Below are 21,593 nucleotides of genomic sequence, written 5' to 3'. Positions count from 1 at the left end.
ACATTCGCTATCCAATTCCATCAGGCCTTTCCATACGGGTATGGGGCTTTCCAAACCAAGGAATTGCTGATTCAAAGGAAAGACAAGATGGAGCAAAGTTGTTCTTTCCCGTCCTTCCGGGGCCCTCTTTTACTTTTCAAATCTCCCTTTCCAGCCCTTGTTTTATGACTCACAGAAGACAGGTCGCTTTGCAGCTGAATTTTCACTGCACAGCCAGCTGCAGCGGTTCAGACAGAGCAACGCAGACTACCACGGCTCTGTTCTAGCACGAAGCATTTGATTCAGGAAATCACTGCAGCATGTGCTTAACTTTAAGTATGTGTTTCAATCCACTTGATTGATGTGCATACTCAAGCGCTTTGCTGAACAGGGACGCTTTTTTGAATTGGGGCCTCCGGGCCCAAACCTGCGAAGTGCTGGGCGCTCCCAAGGGGTTCTGAGGACCCTCACGTTCTCTGAGCACTACTCGGAAGCAATCAGAACGATGCAGGATCTGGCCTGAGTATCTCTTCCACACTGCTCCCAGCCCCTTGCTAGGCCAAGCACCAGGAGTTCTAAGGTTTGGCTCCAGAATAGCAGATGCCTCGCTTGGAAGCAGGTCTCCCCAGCTCTGCCAACTGCGCCACGAGGCCAGCCGCAAAACGGCGTAATTAATTAATAATTAGCGTTTATCAAAGACAGCACATTAACGACAAAACTGAATTATTTCAGATTTTCTACCAACTAATGGGTGAACTGACTTTTCCGAGCTGGGAGCGAGGCTTACATCATCTGACTAATACCCAGGGTGGGAACGGGCTGGGTTTTCTTTTCTTCCTTTTTTAAATCAAGGAAGCAGAATTTGCACATTAAAGCAGAATCTGATTATTTGATCTCTACTTCAAAGAACACGGAAGAGGGGGAAAAAAAACACCACAAGGTAAAATCCAATGCATTTGGGCTCAGAGAAGTGCTAATTAACTGCTAACACTTGGCCAGTTCCTAGATTATTGATTGCTTGGCATTTTTAATCCATAATCCCTTGGCCAATTTTAGGGTTTGCACACAACTCCCATATTTGCCTTATTAAAAATGTCAATAATTAGCACTGAGGCCTTAATCCCCAGGGACAGGAGGGCTGGAAAACTTGGCCCAGCTGAGATGAACAGCAGAAAATGGATCTAATTAGGATAGCGCCCGTCATACATCGCTTTGGACAGCAGCAACAGCTGTATTTCTATTTAACAACTGCGATGGGTCAATGGGGTTCATTTACCATCTCCAGCAGGCCTAGGGGTTAAACCCCAGCCAGTTCTTTTTAATCCCAAGTGTTAACACTTAGGAAGTGGCGACTGCAAATAATAACGCCTGTGTTACAACAACTCCGTAAACCGGACCGCGGGGTTGTTTTTCCAGAGCTCCTCAGGGTCAGCTTGGCCTTTGTGTCCTGCAGTGGGCGCACTTCCCCCCAGGTGCAGCCAACTGCAGGATTGGGGCTCGGTGACATTCTTGTTAAAATCCTGCCCCCAAACGGCGGATGCTGTGGGTGGCGCTTACTCCCCCTTTGCGTATTGCAAGCTCGCCCTTGCAGAGGGGACGTTTCTGCCTGACTCATCCCGGTGTTTCAGAAGAGCTCACTTCTCTGCCTCTGGCATGCAGCAGCTTGCACCCAGGGTCCAGCGAGTGGAGTGTGTTTTTCTCACTGCCAGCCCTGCAGAGTGGAATCAGCCACAGACAGCCCAGGACACCACGGTTTTGCCAGCTGCTCTGCGTGCCTGTTCAGTTCTGGTGCAATTCAAAGTGTTGCACTGATCTCGAAAGCCCGGGGTCCTGGCCGAGACGCTGGCCCTGCTTTAGGCTCTGCACAGACAGCGGGGCTCAGCTGGGAAGACTGAGCGACCATGCACCAGATTTCAGGGCAAGGCAGCTGGTGACCAAGCGTTCTTGGCGGAGAAGCCCCTCAGCTATGGAGTTCTCTCCCCCCGCTGCGCCGACAGAGTGTGTTGATTTGTAGGACGTGGCCCAAAGCTTCTCTCTGTCCTTGGGCTGTTGGCTGGGGCAGGCTGCGTTGGGAGGTGGGCAGGCATAGTTCCTGGGGGAGAGGGAGTCCCTTTGATTACTTTGGGGGGTGCTGGTGCCTGGGCACCCAGAGACTTTTGTGATCAAGCACCATTAAAATGTAAAAAGGAAGAATCAGTATCCCAGCATCCCAATCACTAGAATCCCAGGGCTGACTCTTTCGCCTCGAACACTGCCATGGGATCGTTAACAACCCTCCTGGCCAGCGCCTTGGGTCAGGAATTGTCCATCAAGGGTCCGTTTCAACCAATCTCCCAATCAGAACTTTTTTTTTTTTTAAAGTTTCAAAGTTGTCAAAACGTCCCACTTGGACATTCTCTAACTGAACGGTTTTGTTTCAGTTCAGCACAACTTTGTGTTTCGAAATTTTAGATAATTTTTACTAAAAAAAAAAAAAAAAAAGGTAAAAAATATAAAAAGGGAAAAATCTAAACCAAACATGTTGAAATTATTAAAACGTTTCATTCTGATTGACCAGATCCAAAAAATGTTCAGCTCATTGGTTTGTGATTATTTTCGAGATGTTGTATTTTCATACCAATTTGGGATGGGAAAAATCTTCTAAATCTTGAAAATTCTTGCAGGAGAAGGAAACGGTTTCCCGCCCTCCTCCAGTTATGACTCACCCCAAAGTTATCCAACACGGTGCTGTAAGATTGGGTCAGTAGTCAGTAGGGGCTCAAGGAAGAGTGCCACCTACTGGTTCACCCTGATTATTACAACACCATCAGCTTAAAAATCTATTAAAAATGGTAAAACAAGAGATACGGAATTGCGCTTATGAGGTTAATTCCCCTCTTAGTCATCTGTACAGTGCAAGGTATCATTAATGGGATGCCAATCAAGTTGGGGAACATACCCCCGTATGTTTATACTCTTAACAATAGAGGCAAATATATAAAGTATAATAGACCCCCAGACTTTTGCCTTCAGTCTAAGTTACCTTAATGATTTCCCCCTTTTGTATTCAGTATTGCTCTGCTGAATAATGTTTGTGTTTTGCCGTTTTGCGTGTTTTAATTTCCATCCTCTCTATTCCTGCTGTATCCTGCACATTTACAATCACAGTGCATTAAGTTGATGCATATGCCACAACTGCAATGTTTTAAAGGCAATGCAGCACTTAGAAATGCTTTCAGAGCTGTTCTCTGTTTAAAGCCACTTGCTTAGTCTTAGTGAATTGTCAATTTAATGTAAAGCATTCATTAACATGAATTGCCTTGAATGTATTTAGGTACCAAAGTGATGGCAGTTTGTATATAGCAAAGGGGGATTCACTTACAAAGCTTGACCTGGCCCTAGAAACAGCAGGGCATATCCATTTTCATGTTTTTTCCTTTTCCTTCTCTCTAGCCATCTAATTGTTGACTTCTTTATGTAAGTTTTCACAGTAAATGGACATCTAATTATTGTGTTAAATAGAATAATGGACAAAAATAACACAGGAATTCTCTACTTTTCTCCACCCACCACCCAAAACCACCAGCTTTAACCTTTGCCTGTAAAATATAATCAGCTTTTTAAATCACTCCCCTATGTGTCACATACAGCCCAAACAGGCATCCTATGCCAAGCATTAGGCAGACGCATGCATCTGATAGACTTCACTGCTGCCACTAATTGTTAGAAATAGAGTGCCGAATTTTCACTGCCTTGCATCTCTTGTGGTCACTGACAACTGTGCAAAGTAACTGCAAAAGGGCATGGCATGCCTCCAATTCCCAAAAGAGAATGTTTTACAGCTCCTTTGCACTGCTGTAAATAACCACCAGAGGGGCAGGCAGGGGAGAGTCAGAGGGGTCATTCGTTCAGATGTGATCACAGATTCTGTTGAAAATTTCATGACCCTAGAAACACAAGGTGGGCAACTTTCTAATGTACTGGGACCAACACAGCTAGACCAACCAAGACTGCCAATGATACTAGAAAACACCTTGACAATCCACTGCAGGGACTCTGAGTAGGAGAAGCTGCAGGACAATATAAACGCATAGGGCCAAATCCACTTCCTGGTGTAACTCCATCCATTTAATGACTATGGTCCATTTCTCTCGCCATTATGCCAGAATAAATGAGGTGATAAATACACCCATATGACCAAGTGACCTGACCTGCATGTTTCCTGTAACCTACTGGAAATGAACCAACAGTGCCTTTTGCTTTGAATTCAGAATGATCAGTATCATTGGAGAGTTGGGCTCTTTACCTCCGATTTCAGACGTTCAATCTCGATTTCCCCATCTTCAATCTGTTGTCTTAGTTGCTTGGCAACAGTTTTCTCGGTTTCCACAATCTGAAGTAAATGGAGGTACTTCTGCATTAAAGCTTCATGCTCTGTAGCAAGATTCCTATAACTGTTATATAGACACATCAATTAAAATGTTTCCTCCCCTTCCATCCTCCTTTCCCTCCTTGCTCTCTATTCCCTGCAGTTCGCTCAGCCTGTGCTCTGGTACCTGCTGTGGGGGGAGGGGCTCAGGTACCATTGCAAGCTCGGCCAACGCTGACCCTGCAAGCCTCACTCAGGCCAAGGGCTCGCTGAAAGCCTTGCCATATTGCCATACTACGTCACGGGGGATCGGGCTCTGCTGGTTCTGATCCTGCAGACTCTTAATGTGCATAACTTTGCTCACGTGATTCTGAGGAGATTACTCGTGTGAGTAAAGCTACGCAGGATCAGGGCCACTCCTGCAGTGTTTCCTGGCTCCTTATCACCAGGCAAGAAGCAATGCCCTTCTCTGCCGTGGAGTGTGGACATGCCGGGCTGCGCACGCTCAGCCAGAACTGACTGACAAGTGAGAACCTGGATCAAACCCAGACTATTTCCTGAAGTGAGAGCGTGACTTCTAGAGACATGGCGAAGAGATTAAAACGTTCAGGGCCAGATTCCCCTCTCCCGTCACACCTGCCAGTCAAGTTCCATGAATTTAGCAGAAGGGCAGACGCTGGCTCTTGATTTTCTTACAGAGACAGCACCAGACATGTTTATCTAACATCCCACAGATACTACGCATCTTCTCCCCCCACCCCCGCCTGGGTACTTCTCCTTAGCGCTGCAGGCTGCGGGCAGCACGGACTCTCCCACCCAAGAACTGCAAATGAGCTGCACTCCCCTTTTCAAAGCAGGAAAACCTGGGCTTTGAATATCTAGTTCTCTCCGTTGCTGTTCTTTCATCTTTGCTCTTTGCAGATTTTCTTTAGATCAGAACAAAAATTAAGTAACTTTTTCTGAAACCAAAGATAGGTCTAATCCCTTGGCCAGTCGGTCAGGTCAGAGAGAGGCGACTATTAACCAGGGCCAGATCCTGCCAGCGGCTGCCTGCGGGTGCACCTACCTGGAATCCATCCACACAGAGCAGCTTGCAGGATCAGGCCCTTAGAATTCTGTCTCCCCCTGAGCAGTGGGGTTTGAACTGGGCCGCCTGCACACACCCCTTTCTTCTCCCTGGGGCCTGCTCCCATGAAGCTGCTGCGCTCCCTCAACTCCCAATGACACCAGCGGGCGTTCAGATCCATCGGCCTCTTGCAAGAGCAAGTCCCAGGTCGACCCACTGCAGCTTGTTTAAGCAACAGAGAGTTGCGACATTTTGGCCCCCTTCACCAAACCATCCTTTTCCATGAATTGAACTGCCATCGCGTCTGGACTCTGAAACTGCCGCTCTGCACCTGGCAGCTCCAGGTCATCTGGTGTTTGCGATTTCAGAAGGTGATACCTTGCGTGAGTTATCGCTGCTACCCATTCATCGCAGTCTTTGGCATCCTCCGTCCTCAGCTCCAGGGTTTTCTGATTATCATGGTTGAAACTAACAGTAAAATAATGCTGCAAAAACAAAGATACTATTGTTACTACCACATTAGGGTCACTAGAACAGAACTTTCACTTTATGATCATCTATGTTTCATTTCGTTATGAAGCTCATTGAAATATTGCCTAAGAGGAGCCCGCAGAACAAACGTATTGGAACCAAAGCTTCAGACAAGAGAGTGGCGCCTTGTGGGAAGGCCAGGCCAGCACGTTGTACATGGGAATGAAGGTGGAAGTGAGAAAAAGGCAGGGAAGAGGGTCCGACTGGATTCTGTTACTGCCAAATAGGATCTGCTGTATACATTCAGGGCGATCTGCTTGCAGCTACCCAGGAGAGAAGCCAGGTGAGTGCTTCTCGGAGTAAATCTCACCCTGGCCCATGGGGCCGAGCTGGCCCAGGGAGTACAAACGGCAAGCCCTTGTGGCCATTGCCCACGTTTGAGTGGAAGTGAGAGGCATGACCATGGACATCCATTGCACAGCGCGTCCTAAACTAAATCCCTGATGCCCTGACTTTGCTTTGACATTCAGTGCAGGCCCCACACCATGTGCTTGCAGCAATCAGAGCGCAAGGCTCTAACGGACAACAGCACAATAAGACTCAGTGTGCGAACTATATTTAGCTTCCCTTGACATTTACAGTATTTGTGTTAATTGTGATCATGGTGGCAGCCAGCACAGGCACTAGGATTTCGCTGTTCATGAGCTTTCCTGTTGTCTCCTAGGAAACAGGTAACGTACTCGAATGTCAGACACTCCACTGAAACACTGAACTAATACAAACCCTGCTAGAACATGCTCTTTCTGCCATTAGCTGCTGCTTGGTAGTAAAGTTTAGCAAGAAACCTGACTTAATAGAGATCTCTGCAAAAACCTAACAGCTTGCGGTTTACTCATCTGTATTACCTAGGGAGGTGGTGGAATCTCCTTCCTTAGAGGTTTTTAAGGTCAGGCTTGACAAAGCCCTGGCTGGGATGATTTAGTTGGCGTTGGTCCTGCTCTGAGCAGGGGGTTGGACTAGACACCTCCTGAGGTCCCTTCCAACCCTGATAGTCTCTGATTTGTCTAAATATTTCTGAGAACTCCAGGTAACAGGACGCCAGCTGGCACAAACTCCACTGAGCCACATAAGCGTGTACAGTAATTACAGACAGACAGTAGCTCGGTTAGGGACCATGCCCATTTATTTTTGAATTTGGATATTTTGTCAGCTAGCAGACAAGACACACGCGTTTCACAGCAATTCCCTCCCTGGTTGGAAGGATTTATTGTGGGTCAGATGCGAACAGTTTACTGAAGGTCACTCAGGGTCAGGCATGCCTATCTACAGACCTGCCATAAGTTGCTCATCACAGTGATATTCCAAGTGCTGGACAAGGTAGCCCCAAGTGTTCCCCGAAGGTGCTCTTCTCCGTCTGCCCCCATTCCCATGTCCCCCACAGCCTGTTCTGATCCTTCTCCGCCTCCACTCTCTCTTTTCGTCCTAACTTCCCATGCCAGGCACCTCCTGGGGTGGCCAGAGCCAGGTGTCACTACTGAGGAGAGGAGAGGTTTTCAGTTAAACCTGGACTTGGGACAGGTGCGGCCTCAGTCTGGTCTCCTCTCCACAGCACTCCCAAAGCCAGGTCCCACTGCTGGAAACGCTGGGCCCCCATGTCTGAGAACCTTAGTCTGGGCTTGGCTAGCTGCAGCGGGCCCGCAGACAGCACTTGTCTTGGTGGGTCATTGTGGATAGAGAAGCAGCCTCTGACATCTCCAGTCCTGGCCCTTGTAGATTAGGACGAGGTCTCTTCATTCAACTCAGAAATGAAGGAGTCCAGTGCAATGGCGGCGGGGGGGGGGGGGGGGGGGGTTGGCCACAGGCCGGGAGCAGAGTGCTGTGCTATCCGGAGTTTGCAGGTGGCTTTGATCTGCAGCTCCAGGCAGATGCAGAGAGCACATGAGTGTATTGCACAAACCGTCTGCTATGGCTGGTTATACAGGCCTGTGAGAAAGACTGACGTAATGCTTATCCTCTAGAACAAGACCAGCTTGGCTGGCCACCCTGTCTCAGTAACTGGCACATCACTGGATACCAACAGCATCTGCTCTACTTCTTCCTGACCCCGAGCGAACTCCTGTACGTCACTCCACGTGGGGCAAGCTCTTCACATGCTCCAACACATGGTCCTTTCAGAGGTGGGAATCTGTCATCCTTCTTGGACTGCTGCAGTTTTCTAACTAGATCTGCAAGAGAGCTTAGTCCTGACGCTCTCCCCCACTAGTGAAATAGGAATGTGTGCCATAAACCCGCTCTAGTGCGTTAGCTACAGTGCCCAGCACAGGGAAGGGTAGGGAATGGCGTGGGGAAGAGGTGGCCGCAGCCTGAACCTAAAACCCAGAACTCTGGGGGTTCTAGAATTCAAACCCAGAACTCTGGGGGTTCTAGAATTCAAAGCCTCTAGAACGTTTCAGAGTTTTGTTCCGGTCACGGAAAGGAGAATTTTTCCCCCTCAGAGTTCGCATGCATTCAGTGACATCTCCAGAACTTTTCTGAAAATGCCAGCGGTTTTGTGCTGATTTCACCACCTAACGCAGGGTTGTTCCCACCATCTCACGAAGGTTTTCCTCCTGAGATGTCTGCCTGAGTCCCTTTCCACTGCTGATCCCATGGACAAGATTCATCCTTCCATCTTGCTGCAAGAGAAACAAAGTCACCCTCTTTCCCTCAGGAACTCCCTCCCTCCACCACGCCATGGCGTTCAGCACTGTGGGCAGCATGGCTGCCGGCTCTGCATACGTCATGCAGGCATGCTGCACTGTCAGGAAGGGGACATTGTTCTCACTTTATGCATGCAAAACATCTCGCTGCTCTGCCAAGGAGTCTAAACTCAAACCTCCGTGGGGCCTGGATGCAGCGCTGCAAGACTGCCACAACGGATTTTCCTGCAGAACATGGCAGCTGCTTTCCTCAGGAACAAATCCATACCGCGGCAGAATTAAGAAACTGTCTTTTCTTCACACTGACTTATTTTTCTTCCCCACCGAAGATGCTATTACTGATGACGAAGAATCTCCGATACTGAACCTGTTTGTTTATCAAACTACAGAGCTATTTACACACACATTTATTTCTCCATCTCCATTATGTTTCCTTTTTTAATACGCTTGTGCAGAGCTTGTGAAGTTTGAGATTTTGCAAATTCTTTTTTCCTGTAATTTAACCCATTTCTTCGAGGGTGATTCTAACTAAACGGGCTCTTATGTTGTACCAACAATGACAGCTCTCATTTGAGAGCAATTCTCATCCTGCTCCAGGGCTACCAAGGGAATACGGTTTTAAAAAGATTTGCAGCAACCCAGCTCTCACAGTTTGCTGAAACAAAAGTCCGATGTGACTCTGTGACTTAGAGCTGGTCAAAAATGGCGAGTATGTTTTATTAAAAAATCAAAATGTCTGATTTTTCAATAAAAACAAGCCCCCCGATTGTTTATTCTCTCCATTTATTCCGGTTTCCATTTTGCTGCTTAAAAGCAGGAAATAACAAAAACAGAAAAGAATTCAGTTTCAAAATCTAAATTTTTTAGTTTTTTGAGGAAAGTCTGAAAAAATGATTTCCCCCCCATGAATATTTGTTTTTGAAACCAGGCCATTGATCGTTACAATTCAAAAGTTCCGGATGAAAGCTTTCAAGCGGCCGGGTTACCCCCGAGCTTTGAGCAGGTTCTCCCCTCCTCAGGGCTGGTCGCACTCTTTTCAGCTGGAGGCTCAAGGCCACCATCCGGCTTGTTCTTCTGGAGGATCTGGTCGTGACTTAGATCTTTTCACACAGGCTTCAGCTAGGGCAGTCGCCCACCAATAGTTATAGATCAATGACACAAGGCCAGAGCTCTGTATTTGTGGGTGCTTCCGCCCCTCAGGGGCCTGGCTGTGGCGTTTGCTACATTGCTTGTGACAAGCTGGGAGAGCATGAGTGAACTGGGCCCAGCACCACTCCAGCGCCTTTGATTTAAGGCTGATACGTTTTACCGTACTGGGAACTTAATTAAGCTTCCAACATAATTACGCTGTAAATGTAACTACAGAAAGGAAGGCTTTGAAAGCTATGGAAATGAGCCTTTTCGCAGCATCCAGATGTAAATGGAGGTTTTCTTTTCTCATCTCTCAATGGAACCGGCCCTGTTTTACAGGCTGTACATGGGGATCACTTCCTCCCCCAGTGAAATGCGGTTATTTCTGGGGAAGGGCACGGTGGCTGTTTCACAGCACACAGAACAGGACCTAGCTGTTTAAGACAGAAGAGAACATTAACTTCCCCAGCTGAAACTGACATGGGAATTTAAGTCCTACAGTCTAGCTCTGACCCCCTGGCCTCGGAAATGAGGGACCCTGAGGAACATCGTTTTTTCTGTAGTGAACACACTGTTTTATTAAACAAACAAAGACCTGGAACTTCTGATCCTGAAACCAAACCAACATTCTGTGCACAGCAGCACACTTTATGTAGAAAGTTGCTATTTACAACAAAATAAAAAGTTCATTTACTCTAATGCTCACTGTTATTGTGTTGTGTCCCTCCCTTCTCCCCAAGACCCCCTTCGTCCTTGTGTCAGAGACCCCCAGTCCACACCCTCTCCCCAGACTCCCCCCGTGTCAGAACTCCCTCCCCATGGGGCCTGTCCTAGGTACCCACCCCTGCAGCCCAGCCTGGTCCCCGGCAGCCCCATGGAGCGTTTTGTCAGCTGCACGCTGTCCTGGAAGGACGTGGGGTGGCGTGCGGTACATGCAGAGTGGGAGAAGGTGGGATCTACCACTGCTGTTGGGCATGGGTGCTGGAGCAGGAGTTCCCAATGGCAATTTGGGACCACAGGACTACTTTACAAGTCAGGCCAGATGCAGGATGTCCTGCACAATGCGGGACACTTGAGGGGGTGTACTATGGGCTAGGAACATAACTGCCTGTGTAAGTATTTGCCCGAGGGACCGGAGTTCACAGGCTCAGCATTCTTGCTGATAGTGACTGAATTTTTGATGATGCTAAAGTCAGTTCACAGCCTCAGTGCCCGTCTGGGCGCCTCGACGCTTCTGGATGCTCAAATAGCCATGGCTGCAAACAATGCCCATCGTTACCCAGAGCTGGCCAGAAGTCTGAACACTTCACCCCATCAGGCACAGATCTGGCCCCCGTGATTCATGCATTTGTGATCTCTAGGCTCCAGCACTGTAACCCATGAAGCCAAGGCATCTTAAAAGTCTCCAACTGGTACAAACTTCAGCAGCCTCTCTGCTTCGCAACACTGGTCTCCACAAACCCAACAGCCAGGTGCTCTGCTCTTTGCCGTCGCTCCCCACTGAGCAAAGAGGCCTCTGTTCTGCTAGTCAACACCCACCATGGGAATGGCTTGAGCTACCGGAGAGATTATCTCTCCCTCTGCAACCAGGACTTCCCATGGCAGCTCCACTCCACTGGAGCAACGAACCCGTCAGGCAGTGAGGAAAGGTCTGAGAGTGTGGGCGTGAAACCTTTCACAAGAGCGGGGCCTGGACGGTGGAACCCAGAGCCACAAGAGACCACACTGTGCTCAGAACGACATGCGAGTATTTCTTTGACTTCGCTTTCCTGCGGCAAGCTCTTCTGACCGTTGGCTCGCATGGGGCAGCTGGAGGGAGAGGCGGAAGGAATGCATTGCTGCCTTTCAAGCTACTTGTACAGGTGGAGAAGACAACGAGCTTTTGGTTGTTCTTTATATCAGTTTGGGAGCTGCTCAGATCCGGGGGTGATGAGGCCATACACGTACCTAATTGTTTTCTTTTGAGAGGCTGAATGGCCCAGCGATTAGGAGCTGGGGCATTTGTTCAGCCTTGACTTGAGGAAGGGAGGCATCACCTACTGTGTCCTCAAGATAAACACACACCATAAAACCTACAGGTAAAAATTAAGGAGCCCAAAAATCTGGAGAGTCCCATTTAAGGCTCAAACATGCAGTGTCAAAGCTGAAGGCTGCTACCGTAACATTCCCTGCTCTAGCCCGTTGTGCTGAACCAGCGAACCTCCCTGCGTTGCTCAGTTCAGGTCACACTCCAACTTTGTGATCCCCTGTATTCCCGCTGAGCCCTGGGACCCCGCACTGTACACCCCCTGCCCAGCAAAGCCCCCCATCGCAGCAACCAGCCTTCCACCCCGGGAACTAGAACGGCTTTGAGCTCGACTCCCATCACCGCTCACGGGCTGGAGCAGCACCAGAAGCTGCCTCTCCCGTAGCCCACATTCAGACGGGACGTGCAAGGAGGTGGAAGTTGGAACCCCGTAGAGTTGCCTACCTCCACTCTCCCAATGGGTCCCAGTTACACCCCGAGAACAGGAGGAACGTAGGAATTGCCAGAGCAGGTCCCAGCAGGGCTCCAGCTAGCGCAGTCTCCCGGCTCTGACACTGGCCAGCACCGACTGCTTCAGAGGAAAGAGCAATAAACTCAGCAGGAGGTAATTTGGGGCGACCTACCTGCAGGGAAGTCTCTGCCTTAATCGGCTTCATTTCTTAGAGCTCGGTTTCTGCCCTGAAGCGTGAGGATTTAAGAAGGTGAAAGATAAAGTAGCTGGGATCCATGTCAGGAGCCAGACGACAGGGTGAGTGCAAGTCACAGGCACTTAGCTTCCCCTTCACATGGCTACAACGGGGGAGCAGGCCCGAAATGAGCATACGAGGATCTACATTCCACTATCTTTCCTATCACTGATTTCAGCCCCGAGTCCTCGCCAGCTCAGGGACAGTGGGACACGGGCCAGGGCCAGGATCAAAAGCGTCTTTGTGTGCAATGCACTTTTCTGTAGGGAACTCTGCAGGCAGTATCTGTCTTTTGGCCAGTTCGGAGAGTTGGACCTTTGGGGGTTGTGTTTCACTTCTCCAGCCAGCTGGATTAGTGAACTGCAGTTTAAATCCTCTCTGTAATTGTACCTTGCATTCCAATTTCAGGTTTGAAGACATGGGGGCTAAACCTTCCCACGTCAGGCAGGCAGTCGGCTGAAGTCACTCATGTGACTAGAGCAGAGGATTCTGCTCCTGCTAGAAGCAGTGAAAGTCAGTTCATATACAATTAAAATCTAATTCCGGGAGTTGCTGGAACGTATACCTGGGGGTTCATTGTACCACTCTGACGGATTGATTCCCAGACAGAACTCGGGAAGCACGGTGCATGTGAAAGAAGGAAATTATTTCATGTTTGAATAATAAAACTCCCACCACCTTTTCTCTTACTGAATTAGGATCCCTCTGTGGTATCACTCACACATCAAACTCAGCACTCTGGTATTATTTCTGAAAGCAGCAGACTAACTCCGTGGGCGGAGGCTCCCACACATCACAGCCTCTGACCTCGCTTGGCACTAGGGATGGCACCAGGAAGAGCCGTCTGAGCCCTGGCGCTACCGTCAGATCCACACAAGTGGCACTGGAGAGGCACAAGTGCCTGCCTGCCTTGGCAGGATCACGGCATCGGAGATATCACAGGCCACAGGATTTCCCTCGGTTAGCCCTGCAGCGAGCAGTAGTGTCATGGGACCCACCTACCTTGGGGTCACAGCCCAAAGGAAAAGATGGGTCAGTCCTAGCTTCCTGCAGCCTCACCCAGGGGGAAATATAACAAGCCAGGGCAGCTGCCTTTCACCTGGTCCCAGTGAGAATAAAGTGGGCCCCACTGTATTTATACTGTCTGGGGACTTGTGTACCTTCCTGTGTAGGAAAGGGAGCCAACTGCCTGGCTTCGCCACTCTGGGTTTGGTTCTGGAGTCTCTCGGGCAAAGAACCAAAACATTTCTTCCTTGTCCTTCCCTCACCTCTCAGGGCCCCTGGCATCTTATCTGGTACCCCTGGTTAGGGGCACAGCGGTCAGCTCCGGTTCCTAGCAGCCTACGGGTATGTCTACACTGCAGCTGGGAGTGAGCAGCCCAGCCCGGGAAACCGACTTGTGCTAGTTCTGCTCCCGCGAGCGCATTAAGCCCACCACTGTGGGCATTGTGGGTCTGAAGCCCACTCCACCCCTGGCTCTGAGCTCTGAGCTCAGGTGGCCAGCCCAGGCCTCCACTGGAGCCGCAACGTCCACACAGCTATTGTTAGCACACTGCAGTGGTCCCCACTAACCAGTCTTGTCTACCCAGACTGGGAGGCTTGCCCCAGCTGCAGTGTAGACAGACCTGAACAGGCCAGTGCTACAAGCACCTCTCTCCAGGCCTAGCACCTGGAGCAGTCTCTAGGGCCTGGGATTCTCCTCTCAGCCCAGCCCAGGGGCTGGAGTCTCTCGGGGGTACAGCCAGGGCCACTCCATACCCCGTCGCACTGGGGTTCGCAGCTTAGCTATAAAAACGGACACGGCAACAGGTGCATTCTCAGCTCCGGGAGCGTCATTTGTTGCATTTGCTGATTTCTGACCAGCCACAACCCCAAGTTTGGCTGTTTTTACTGAGACAAGTGTAGACCCTAGCAAAGCGTCTGCCTAGAAGCTATTTCCGCTTCCCCATCATTGACAAATGACTCTGGATTAACGAAGGAGACTGGCTGAGCCATCAGTGGGCAGGAATATGTCCACAGGAATTTCGTCCCGATGCGTCTGATGTCCCTCCCTGGGTATTAGGAAGCCATCAGACTGGAGTGGCTTCAGCATGCCCTTATGATCCAAGATCCTTGTAAAGCCTTTCTACGTAGCTATTCACCCACTGGTACAGAACTGCACTGGATCCAGTGCACTGCAGAAACAGGCAGTGCTATTAACAGCCAGTAACAATGCCAACCCCTAGCACCATTCATCAGCACATCGTCACGCGCTCTATGAAGGAGGTCGGTATCACCACCCTCCTCTCACAGCCAAGGGAACAGAAGCACAGAGCAGTGAAATGACTTGCCTGAAGTCAACCAGCAGGTCTGTGGGAGTGCTGGGAACAGAACCCAGTTCTCCTGAGGCCCAGCCCAGTGCTTCGTCCACTGGGCATCACTGCCTCCCCCATACGTGTACACACATATCATTTATATCCACACACATCTATAACATACACGTCACACACATAGACCGACTGCTTCATGGTTAAACCCTCTGCACCTGTTCTGACTGGGTAGCCAGGTACAGGGTGGCTCTTGGGTAAGGGAGCAGACCACCGGGCAGACATAATCGCAGCCCCTTCACCTGCATCCTGGCCCCGTGGGGCAATGGCCAGTGGATTGGGATAGTGGGGGATCCACCAACCCCATCCTGAGGCAGACCTATCTGTGGAGAGCTGCAGGGCTCTCCTGGGGAGCTGGGCTCGCTGGCACCCCGCATGAGCTTCCCACGCCGTGTTCCTCGTGGAGCGGAACAGTCCGATCCCCGGGCACATCGGGGCTGTTGGTGGGGCAGACTGGAGCTGGCGGCAGAGAGCCCATTCTGATAAGCACTGCAACATGCACTCTACAGACTTGTGTCTAGAGCTGGGAGTCTCACAGCCTACCTATGAGAGTTAGCTGCCGTGCCTAACTCCCATCGAACAGAGTGCCTTCCCCCTTAGGCTGCTCTGAAAACCCCAGCCTAAAGCTTCAGAATAAGGATCTGAACATGGGACTCAATGCCTGTGAATGGGGCGGGGCGAGTCTGGATTCAGACCCGGTCTCTAGTCCAACCTCGTGGCCTGGGCCCATCTCCACTAGGTATTGATACTGTAAAAACAACCATTGGAAAGAGTGTTTCGGTGCCCAAGGGTTGTGACATTTGGGCTCTTTCAGTCCAGCCCAGGTGTGAAACGCACAGCAGATGAGCTAAGCGTGGAGGCACCTTCACCTCTGACTTTTAGTGGCGCTTGTATTTTAAACTAACCACAACGTTATTTTAGCTGGTTTTTGCTCCAGTTCTCTGAGACCCAAACCTTCCTGATCCTCCACCTTGCACTTCCCAAGGAGGGTTTGCCCTGCAGCGAGGGTTAAGCATTCCAGGGGAGGTCTAAAAGGAACTTCATATCTAAATATAGCCTTGCTCACAGTCTGATTTATATTCTATGACTCCAGCAGTTTCGCCCAGCACCCTTCTCCCTTTCTTCATTACGGCCGTGTGACTGTACAGCGGGCTCAGCTAAAAGCGCCTAGTCATTCCCCTCGCCCGTTCTTTTTAGCGGCATCCTGCAGCACTTTCCCATTTAGCACATTCAGGTGTTTTCTGTCCAGGTCCTGGCGACAGGCTTCCACTGACCGACCTCTGGAGAGAGCCCATCCTGCAGCCCCTCTGACTCGGGCAAGTTGTCCCATTCCACCCTATGCAGAGACCAGCACAAGTCCTGTGCACCACTGACGCCCTCAAAACAGAACTTAGCTAGGCTAGAAGTGGTGCACACATTTGTGCTGGCTTCTGCATGGGGTGAATTTCACCCCAGGGTCCCAAGTCCACTGCTCCTACTAGACTCTCTCTCCTTCGTTTCTCCATGGTACTTACATGGCTGTTCCCACAGCATCTGGGTGCCTCACAACCTGCAATGCATTCTGCATGTAAACCAAGTTCTACCGTCCTTTGTAAGAGCTCCTGGTGGGTAACAGAAGCTGAACGGGGCTCTGGGGAGCTGAGACAACTCGGGTGCCTGCGGATTGCTCAGCTGAGATCCTTTGGAAGATTCTAAATCAGGTTGTGTCAAAGCATCCCTAGTAATCCCTGTGGTGCCCGGACGGCCGTCAGCCTGGTCCGTCCGGGCTGGCAGGGAGCTGCACCGGTGCTGGAGGCCGAGGCCGAGTGAGAATGAAGTGACCATGTGGATCCCTTGAGATGCCTTTCACTCCAAGGTGCTGCCATCACGGCTTACAGGGAGGGGTGGGGGTGGAGCAGACCTCGAGAGGGCTCAGGTGTGGTTGGGTGACCAGTCACCCATCCTGAGGGCTCCCTGGTGGGGGGCAGCAGGGCTCCCCCCATCTACCCTCCCGTTCAACACTGCTGGGAAGTTGCTGGGAGAGACAGCAGGCAGTGGAGCCCAGCAAATTACATGAGACTTTGGCAGCTCCAGTGGGTGGGGCTTGGTAGAATATCATTGCTTTTCTCCCCCGCCCACCGCCTTCCTCCAGTTAAACCCTGGATATGATGGCTAGGAAATTCTAAAGAAATTCAGTCGTCGGACCTCCAGCAGACCTCAACGCTGACAGAAGATGGTCACTAGAAACCATGCCAAGCCACAAGCAGCGATCCGTCCCCTTTCCTTTAGGACGTGAAGTGGTTTTGTCCTGTCATTACCTAGGGCCTTTTATGCACTATCCGAGCCTCCCAACATTCACTTATTTGTGAGTGCTTCCCACTTTGCCTTCTGGAATTGGCGACAGTTCCTAACCCAAGACCCAATTTGCCTTCCCTTTGTCCTGGCGGGTAGGTGTGCGGATGGCTGTTCACGGAGCTGACGGTTATCGGAGCTGACATAAAGGGCAAGACAGCAGCATTTTCCTGCTTTGGATGGATGAGCCTAAAAATCAACAGCTAGCAATAAAGCTTTTAACTTCATTGACCTAAATATCATTTGTATTGCAGAAGACAGGGCCTGTCACTCAGACGTAAGTGGATGAATGACCCAGACCCTTCATTTGCCTACAGAAAAGAATAGAAAATCCCAAGGCAAAAAGGTTTGTCCTCAGCTTTAGGCCATAAAGTAATATTCCTGGTGCACGTGCACATAACTGTAGAACACAAACACGCTCCTGTGAGTGGAGAAAACACAGGGCCAGAGGGGTCTGCTCTGCAAGGTGCGGAATCATCTTTGCTGGACCTGCATCCTGTTCCCATTTCATTTTTAGCAGCCACTAATTTCCTATCGGCAGCTAGCCACTTTCACAGCCTCGTCTGTCTGAGGCTTCCCTCGGAGCACCGCCAGCAAGCGTGCCAGTTGCAATGGGGTTTTGTTTGTAGTCTGGACGTATGTTCACTGGGAATAGGACATGGGCTCATTACACAACAGCAGATGGTAGCAACTTGTAGTCAGTCCTGACCTGGGGCCTGGATTCAAACTGGTGACCTGTTAACAAGCCCCTCCCTGCTCCAGTCCCCCCTCCAGAGCTTTCTGCAGAGAGCTTGTACTAGATCTTGGCACCACTTATGTTCGCTTCAGCCTTTGGGTGCATAAGCCTGCTGGGACTTAACTATTGCCCCACTCTGGAGCTAACCCCGCTGTGCAGGCGTGAATTTCATCCTAATTGTTTCCTTTGCTTTGTGTAGTAACACAATATTTAGTTTTGTTTTAACGGTGATCAATTTCTCTCTCTCTCTCTCTCCTGCATTGATTCCCAGGTCTGAGTTCTTTCATTTGAATTCTCCTACCTTGCTCTAATTATTGTGCTGATTTCGAATGCACTGGGAGTCTGGGCAGCGCTTTCTCCTGTCAGGTTAGGGCTGGAATGAAGATGAGAGGAGTGCTTGTGGGATGGTGTCTGCTCCCTGGGAGACGCAGTGATGATGTGCTTAGTTGCCTCTGGAGCAATGGAATGGAAAAGCTGATCCCCTGTGTCTCTTCTTTATGTGGTAAATGTGAATGTCAGCGTGGAAACCTAGCCAAGCTCAGGTGAGCAGGTAACATTGCACTCAGACGACTGCTGGGAGCTAGACAGAAAGGGAAGGCCCCAAATAATACACCATTTCACCTTATTGGGGGTTTGAAAATGAAGTGTGTTAATATACAGGGTCCTTATTCTTCATTAAAATAGTCACTGGAAGAAACTTATCACTCTTATATGACGCCCCTAAGCCTGGCAATATTTGACATGCATAGCTCAGTAAAAGATTTACATATTAATGTTCTGATTAATGCAGCATCTCACCCTCTTTACAAGGAATCTGCGAGCCGGGGATGTGCCGCTGAGTGGTACAGCACAGGATGTCCTGGGGCTGACGTGGCTGTGCTAGTCAGGGACAGTATCTTTCTTATTCCAAGCTGGGTCTCTGGCAGCAGGCTTTAGAGATCGGTCAGATGAGAGCGTTTGAAAAAATGGAAGGACTGACATGAGGGTCATGTCTCAAAACCAAACAGGGAAGTCTGTGACTTCGTACATGAAAGGCTTAATACGTTCAAAATTCTGATTGCCTCTGGATGAATTCAGGTTTCTAACACTGACTGGCTGGAAGTTGAGTTTCTGACATGCTCCCCCTATTTCAGCCGTCTTGGCTAATGATGAGGGAGCCTAGAAAACGTTTTAAATTAAAAGCTTTTACATTTCTACAGGATCTCCAGCATGTTAGGGAGGCTTAGGCCAAGGTTTCCAAAGCTGGGTACCTAACGTCCCCGGGAACAGCTGCAGGCTCAGGAGAGGCGATGGAAATTTTCTGAACAAAAGATTGTCTTAATTACACAACCGCCTTTTACCATCACCTTTTAATTTTTGAAAACAAATCCCCCGAACCAGTTGATGTATTCAAAAATATTTCATTTTTTGCAATTTTTATTACTTTTTAAAAATCAAAAACATCTTTTGTTTATCAGAAACCAAGGTTTTCTGAAAATTCAGTCTTCAGTAAATGACACGTTTCAATAAACATTTTGATAATGATTTCAACTATTTTGATAAAAATGTTGATTATAATTTCGTTTAAAAAAGAAATCACAAAACCCCAACAAATCAAATACTCCCCATTTTTTTTTAAATCAGGCCACTCAGTTAGGGGTCTAGCTCTGGCTTTTGGAACCTAGCATTAGTCATGCAATTGTGAAAAACTTGGCCTTAATCTTTTGGAGGAGGGTTCTGGCCATGCAGCCAGGAGCAGTCTGGTTGGTTGGTCACCTGGTCACTTCAGCAGCTTTATTCCATCTTCCCTAAACTTCAGTGTGAGCTGGCACAGTAATAACTGTACAAAATAACTAATTAATCCTCCCTGCACGCCTGGGAGGGGGTGTGGATCGTTTTGAAACTCCAGGGATGTGGACTCAATGAATGTTTTGAACCGGTGGTCACCAAGGTGCTTCTGAAAATGTGACTAGCTAAAGCAATCTGCACAGTTACTAATGTCACTTGTCACTGAGGTGTTCTGGAAGAAGTCCCCGTTCTCCTCGCTGTAGCCATGAAACAGGAAGATTAAGAGACTTGTTCAAACCTGTGACACCCTGGCACTCCAACAGTCACCCCGTCATGTAATTAGGATGTGTTTTGTACCAAATGCGCCTCGTCCTGTATCATTCTAAAAATCTTGATCCGCAAGACATTACTATCTCATTGGATTGTATGTGCTATCGTCGTATGTGAAGTTATGAAGTTTGGGTATGTATGTGTTACTGAAACATGTTGCAAGGTTGAACACACCCACAAGCAGCCTTTCAGGCACGACAGTAAAAAGGCCAAACAATGTTAATGGCTCATTGAGGAAATACACACAAGCACAAGGATTACCCCAGGAACTGTGTACAACAGAAACCTCTCAGAGATAGCCCTACACAATGGGAACTGTTTGACCCAGGTCACAGCAAAAGAGCTTCCCAGCAAGTGGGAAGAAGATATAAAAGGGGGACAATGACATCATGGGGGGACCTCACTCTCCCTGCAACAACACACCTGGAAACACCTGAGGGGCGTGGACTGAACTGTGGGAAGTGATGGTCCCAGGCTACAGGGATTTTTAGCCTGTCTATGATAGCTTGGGAAAGCCAAGGCAGCTTGTGCCTTAAGAATCTGCCAGCCTGTTTATCACACAGGGTGAGAATTTGCTAATTCATATCCTACCTACCTTGTGTGTTAAGCTCAGTTTGTGGTTTTGTTTATTTACTAAGGTAATCTGCTTTGATCGGTTTGCTATCCCTTATAATCACTTAAAATCTATCATTTGTAGTTAATAAACTTGTTTTTGCTTGGTCTAAACCCAGTGTGCGGAAATCACAACTCGTGACGGGGGGGCAGAGAGCTGTTGCACATCTTCCTCCACATGGAGGGAGGGGGTGAACTTCATGAGCTTACGCTGTACAGTTCCCTGTGCAGTGCAAGACGGTATCATTTGGGGTTTACCCTCTAGAGGGGTGGGTGAACTTGAGTAACGGGGCAGTTCCTTAGTTGAGCCTTCCCATGCAGAGCTGCTCTCAGCATCTGTGTGAAGCTGCAGCTGGGTTTGTCCTGACCTGTGTGTGTGCTGGTGAAAGAGCGGGCTTGGAGAGCGTGGCAACTTGTCACAGCAGCACAGTGTGAAAGGGAGCCCAGACTGGTGGGTCAGGTGGGCTCAGTGGTACCCCAGTTCCAAGTGGCATCGCAGGGGGGAACCTGTCACAAAACCCACCTAGTCATCCCTGTGTCAGAGCTGAGATTGGAACCGTTGTGTTCCTGACACCAGGCCTGTGCTCCGACCACAACTCTCTCTCAGCGCCAGAATGAGAGGCCAATAGTTGGGTGTGTGAACAAAGAAATGGCCAATGGGCTTTGCACAACTGGGAGAGCAGAATCTGACCCTCTGGTGCGGCAGAGACAGGACGGACGGACCAAGCTGGGCCTGAGCAGGGCCAAGTCCATGCTCTAAGTTTTCCCAGTATCAAAAGTAAAAAAGACACAAGAGGTGAAATTCGGGCCCTGCTGAAGTCACGGAGAGTTTGTCACTGATTTTGAGGATTTCACATAATGGATTTTTACCCCAAGTTAATAGCAACAGAGAAAATAATTAAAAAAAAAAATCTTAACTGCTTAACGGTAGCTGTTACTTGTATGCCAGAAATACAAGGCCAAATTCCCAGCAGCTCTAAGTGAGTGCGGGTCCATTGACTGCAGCAGAATTGTGCCTATTTCCACCTGCAGAGAATTTGGCCCA

At 49.3% G+C, this 21,593-nt stretch overlaps 1 protein-coding gene across 1 annotated transcript in view; it reads right to left on the bottom strand.

Moving 5' to 3' along the window:
- RASGRF1 (Ras protein specific guanine nucleotide releasing factor 1) overlaps positions 1-21,593 on the bottom strand; it is an 88,533-nt gene that overhangs the window by 57,744 nt on the left and 9,196 nt on the right. The window contains exons 2-3 of the mRNA XM_054042833.1: positions 5,772-5,878; positions 4,265-4,412 (exon numbers count right to left, since the gene is read on the bottom strand). Coding sequence (XP_053898808.1) covers positions 4,265-4,412; positions 5,772-5,878 — 255 coding nt within the window. The remainder of the gene's footprint in view (positions 1-4,264; positions 4,413-5,771; positions 5,879-21,593) is intronic.

This window comes from Malaclemys terrapin, chromosome 10, assembly GCF_027887155.1.
Source record: "Malaclemys terrapin pileata isolate rMalTer1 chromosome 10, rMalTer1.hap1, whole genome shotgun sequence".
In the NCBI taxonomy this organism is placed as follows: domain Eukaryota; kingdom Metazoa; phylum Chordata; order Testudines; family Emydidae; genus Malaclemys; species Malaclemys terrapin.
The sequence above is the reverse complement of the archived record's forward strand: the minus strand, read 5'-3'. Positions and strand labels throughout refer to the sequence as shown.